A 5,735-nucleotide genomic window follows, 5' to 3' on the forward strand; every position below is an offset into this window, starting at 1 on the left:
GGGGGAATCAGAGAACCATCAAGAAAAAAAATATATAGTTAAGTGAAAGTGCAATGAAGAGCTTAATACAGAATAGTGTGTGACACAAAGAGGGTACTTTTAGATCACCAGAAGAATGGCAGCACCATACTGGGTCAGTTTAGTTGGGGTTTTCTGAAAGAAAGTGCATCAGAAACATAAAATTGAGGTGAAGAAGAAACAGTTCCCTCAAAGGAAAGGGGTGTGGTTATCTCCCATTTTGTTATCCCCACAGACAGGATGCTGAGTAAACAAAACAAAGATGTCCGTTACATCCTCTTGTTCTGGGTTTGTCACTAGCTCAGGTAAGTTCAAACTTCAGACAAGATACGATAAAATCCCAGGGTAACATTACAGATGGCCTCCTGACTATCTTAGCTACAGATTTCAGCCACATAAGATGCTGTTTAGCCATTCCATCATTTCATAGTTTATAAAACAACCCTAAAGTTTCCAAGCCTTCTCACTCAGGAAGTAATAAACTTACTAAGCGGTAATCCTGAGAAATCATTTTACACTGGGAAATAAAAGTATATTCCTAAAAATGTATGAAAAATTATTACATAGTAATGTATATGTTGGAATATATTTCTTGCACAACTAAAATTTTTAAAAACTGATCCTGAGGTTCTCTTACATCGACCGCCTAAGAGTCGCGCTGTAAGAAGCAACAACCTCTCCTCTTCCTCTCCGCCATCTGCTCGGCAGACGCAAAGCAGCAACCATGCGTGAGTGCATCTCCATCCACGTGGGCCAGGCTGGTGTCCAGATCGGCAATGCCTGCTGGGAGCTCTATTGCCTGGAACACGGCATCCAGCCCGATGGCCAGATGCCAAGTGACAAGACCATCGGGGGAGGAGATGACTCCTTCAACACCTTCTTCAGTGAGACGGGCGCCGGCAAGCATGTGCCCAGGGCCGTGTTTGTAGACCTGGAACCCACGGTCATTGATGAAGTTCGCACCGGCACCTACCGGCAGCTCTTCCACCCTGAGCAGCTCATCACCGGCAAGGAGGACGCTGCCAACAACTACGCCCGAGGGCACTACACCATCGGCAAGGAGATCATTGACCTTGTCTTGGACCGCATTCGGAAGCTGGCTGACCAGTGCACAGGTCTTCAGGGCTTCTTGGTTTTCCACAGCTTTGGAGGGGGAACTGGTTCCGGGTTCACCTCCCTGCTGATGGAACGTCTCTCTGTCGATTATGGCAAGAAGTCCAAGCTGGAGTTCTCCATTTACCCAGCCCCCCAGGTTTCCACAGCTGTAGTTGAGCCCTACAACTCCATCCTCACTACCCACACCACCCTGGAGCACTCTGATTGTGCCTTCATGGTAGACAATGAGGCCATCTATGACATCTGTCGTAGAAACCTCGATATCGAACGCCCAACCTACACTAATCTAAATAGGTTGATAGGTCAAATTGTGTCCTCCATCACTGCTTCCCTCCGATTTGATGGAGCCCTGAATGTCGATCTGACAGAATTCCAGACCAACCTGGTGCCCTATCCCCGCATCCACTTCCCTCTGGCCACCTACGCCCCCATCATCTCTGCTGAGAAAGCCTACCACGAACAGCTTTCTGTAGCAGAGATCACCAACGCATGCTTTGAGCCGGCCAACCAGATGGTGAAATGTGACCCTCGGCACGGTAAATACATGGCCTGCTGCCTGTTGTACCGTGGCGACGTGGTTCCCAAAGATGTCAATGCTGCCATTGCCACCATCAAGACCAAGCGTACCATCCAGTTTGTGGACTGGTGCCCCACTGGCTTCAAAGTGGGCATTAATTACCAGCCTCCCACTGTGGTGCCCGGTGGAGACCTGGCCAAGGTGCAGCGGGCCGTGTGCATGCTGAGCAACACCACAGCCATCGCTGAGGCCTGGGCTCGCCTGGACCACAAGTTCGACCTGATGTATGCCAAGCGTGCCTTTGTTCACTGGTATGTGGGGGAGGGCATGGAGGAAGGAGAGTTTTCTGAGGCCCGTGAGGACATGGCTGCCCTGGAGAAGGATTATGAGGAGGTTGGTGTGGATTCTGTTGAAGGAGAGGGTGAAGAAGAAGGAGAGGAATACTAAAGTAAAAAATGTCACAAAGGTGCTGCTTTTACAGGGAAGCTTATTCTGTTTTGAACATTGAAAAGTTGTGCTCTGATCAGTTAATTTGTATGTAGCAGTGTATACTCACATACAGTTACTGACCTATGCTTTAAAACACAATGCTTTGTTACAGACCCAAGCTGTCCATTTCTCTGATGGGTTTGAATAAAGTATTCCCTGTCTTAAATGAAAAAAAAAAAAAAAAAAACTGATCCTTGAGATAGGGGTTGAAGAAATAAAGCAAAATGAATGACCAAGCTACATTCAAATGTAGATATTACCAGTTATTCTGTACACATTTTTTTGAGGCTGCTAATAAACTTTCCGCTTAAATTTTCATTCTTTTTATGTGTTTTGTCTTTCTATTGATGGAGTTGCCAGAGTTTGGAGGTAATAGGAAGGATATAAAGAGAGACTGTTAATCATTCCCTCCTCAGTATTGCTTCTCATCCTTGTACACAATCTTATTAAAACACTTCTTATACATTATTTTAACGTATTTGTTTATGGTTCTGTCTCCCCTACTGGCCAGGATGTTTATTAGGGCTGGTATTATTCAGAGTTCTTTTTTTTTAATCTTTAATTCTTCTCCTTAGAGAACGTTTCACCTTATAGAAACAAAATGGATGAAGCAAACTGATCACTTATTTCACTTCTCAGCATAATGTCTGAAGAGTCATAAAACTGTTTCCCTTCATCGGGGGTGCAATGTGGCAATACGGGGGTGATCGTGCAGACTCAGCTCAACCTTTCCAGCAATTTAATTGGATGCCATTGGGTGCTGTCTTGGTGGAGCATTTCCCATAAGAAAAGGATTCTTTTCTGTGACCTCCAATGTAGTGAAAACTATTTGGCTGAATTTCATCTTTTCCAGAAGAACAGATCCAAAGAGAAATTACAAAAGAAATGTAATAGCATTTTTACTCCTTTCTGCTGGAGGGATTTGCAATGTGACTGCTTTAAAACTTACTATTTTGCAAAAGCCAATTTTCTTCAAGAGGCCGTTGGCACTCAAATCAGCAGCACAATAAACTTGCCAGAATCAGACTATGTGTTGAATGATGGGAAAAAATCGCTGCAATTTTATAAAGCGGAATGACTCACTTTGTTATATTATTTATTTATTTATTTATTTTACTATATAATACATGTTAGAATTGAGATGAAATGGGTGTTTCTGGTTTAAGTTCAATGCTTACTCCACAATTTGGTGAACCCAAAAGCAGATACTCTATTATACTTTCAGAATAGGTAGCATCATAAGGGTTGACTATTAAGACATCTGAGCCTGACAAGCCTGGATTCAATCCCCAGCTCTGTCACTTACTAGCTCTATAAAATTAGGTCACTTCTCTTACTTCATTCTTTTTCTGAAAAATAAGAATGATATATATGTGTGTATCTCTACATAAATATTTATATACATTAAGACACATTCCTAATATATGTTCATATATATGTATAGGTGTGCTGATAGGTCAATCCCAATTATATATTCAAAAACTGGTAAACATCCACCAGATTGGTCCACAGAGCCACTGGAACCACTGGACTTTAGCTATTATTGGACACTTGTGAACTGGATTTGCCCATTTGTCACCCGCTCTCCACATAGCCCCATTCTAAGAGGAGGGCCATGATGATACTTCAGTTCTTAATGTCAACTCAAACCCTGTGTGCAATAATCCTGGAAATATCTAAGCATTGCCCTTTCCTCAGTGAACAGTCACCTGAGCGATCCCCTTCCATGGCTGCCACACTTACCAATCACCATGTTATGAATTAGTTAATTACCTTTACCTGAAGTAACTACTTATTAAGTTTTGATGAAAATGTGCTTCAACTTCTGTTTCCCTGAAATCCAAAACCATGACTACCTTTTCTTTCCTTTTTTTTCTTTTAAGATTTTATTTATTTATTTGACAGAGAGATAGCACAAGTAGGCAGAGCGGCAGGCAGAGGGAGAAACAGGCTTCCCGCTGAGCAGGGAGCCCGACACGGGGCTCCATCCCAGGACTTTGGGATCATGACTTGAGCCAAAGGCAGACGCTTAACCGACTGAGCCACCCAGGTGCCCCATGACTACCTCTTCTTACTTCTCACTCCGTTTCCTTTCTTAATTATCAGCTTGTATATATTTCAGGCTTCTAATCCCTCACCCCTCCCCTATATTTTGTTCCCAAACCTGGTTTAAGTTCCCCAGTCCTGGCCTCTCAGTGACATCACGATGTTCTATTCATGGTTCCAGTCCAAATAAACATCACCAGCAAGAGTGTATCCCATAGCAACTAGCTAAAATGCCCACTTTTTCCTCTTCAAACTCTCTAAATCTTCCCCCCCCATTGCTGAACTTATTAGTATTCTTCTGTGGTATCAATAAATGTTTACTTCTCAACTTTCCAAGCCACTTATGTAGCTGTGCTTACATGTGGTTTTACAAAAGACATGGTCACCTATGTTCTTGTTTTCTTATTATAATTCCCTAAATGGATTTTTTTTTTTTTTTTTTTTTTTTTTTAAGATTACCACCACCATCTACTTTGTTGTTGTTGTTCTGGATGACAAAACAAAAACTGGCTGAAAATTCAGAACACTGTGAGGCATTAGAAAATATATGACATTTAATTCTAACTGAATGCTCATTCTGCTCAAATATCTTAAGCCCTAGCATACTCCCCTGAGTACTGTTTCATACTTTATGATTTTCTAAATCTTTGCAGTGGGCATAATAGTCACACAACATACAGATTTAGCATTCTGTTATCTTCCTTTTGAATTAAACTCTTTATCATCATGTCATGCCCTTCTTTAGATTTAGTTATGAGTTAGGGCAGGGCTCTATATTGGTAAGACTCTATCAACTTCTGGTGCACCTTTGTTCTAAAGCATTACTTTTCTTCTTGAGTTTTTAATTGACATCTTATGGATCTTTATCTCATCACTGCAAGATTGTAGGATACTGAGTTTTGCCCTTCAGAGGTTTTTAGCTCAGCTCTTTAGCATTTCACCTCACAGGTTTCAAAGTTTAAGGTCTTGAGGCTAAAAAAAAAAAAAAAAATGAGTATGTGTTTAAGGTCTCTCACATGCCTTCTCAGCCCCATATGAAGGCCAAAGAACCTCCTGGATCTCTATTCCTCAGCTGTGTTTTTTGACCAGGACTATTCCTGGATTCTTAGGCTCTAAATAGCCCCAAAATAAATGTGTACCAGCAAAAATGAACTCTAAATCCCTAATGTCAATTCACCCTTACCTTCTATCTTATCTCATCTCTCTTGTACTCAAGTTCCTTCCCCCCAGTTGGGTGGGCCTTTGTTCCTAAGCACTGTGCAGCACTGGGTCATTTCACTCGCCCTTTGAGATTCAGAAAATGTCTGGTACAAGAAACTAACCATATATTCAAAGCCCTCCATTCTCAGCTGAAAAAACAAAACAAAACAAACAAAAACCGAAAAGCCCTCCAATTTCCAAATTTGTCATTTTAGCAACTCATACATAGCACCATTAAAATATTTGGTGATTTGGCTCTTGATCCAGGAGAGACCTTTGGCTTGGTCCATGCTACTATCTACAGTCCATGCCCAGCACCAGCAAATTGCTTACACAGAAAAATAATAGC

The 5,735-nt window shown here is 41.9% G+C and overlaps 1 protein-coding gene across 1 annotated transcript; it reads left to right on the top strand.

Moving 5' to 3' along the window:
• Nucleotides 1–651: 651 nt before the first annotated feature.
• LOC114218399 (tubulin alpha-1A chain) lies at nt 652–2,314 on the top strand. Its single transcript, XM_028115474.2, has one exon. It carries the CDS (start codon nt 743–745, stop codon nt 2,096–2,098), a length of 1,356 nt encoding a protein of 451 aa, XP_027971275.1. The 5' UTR covers nt 652–742; the 3' UTR covers nt 2,099–2,314.
• Nucleotides 2,315–5,735: the final 3,421 nt, after the last annotated feature.

This window comes from Eumetopias jubatus, unplaced genomic scaffold (genome assembly GCF_037043125.1).
Source record: "Eumetopias jubatus isolate StellerSeaLion01/CBP00866 unplaced genomic scaffold, mEumJub1_p1.0 scaffold_1, whole genome shotgun sequence".
Classification (NCBI taxonomy): domain Eukaryota; kingdom Metazoa; phylum Chordata; class Mammalia; order Carnivora; family Otariidae; genus Eumetopias; species Eumetopias jubatus.

What these genes read in the sequence shown, in the direction of transcription:
- LOC114218399 (XM_028115474.2), top strand. Translation starts at nt 743, where the DNA reads ATGCGTGAGTGCATCTCCATCCACGTGGGCCAGGCTGGTGTCCAGATC.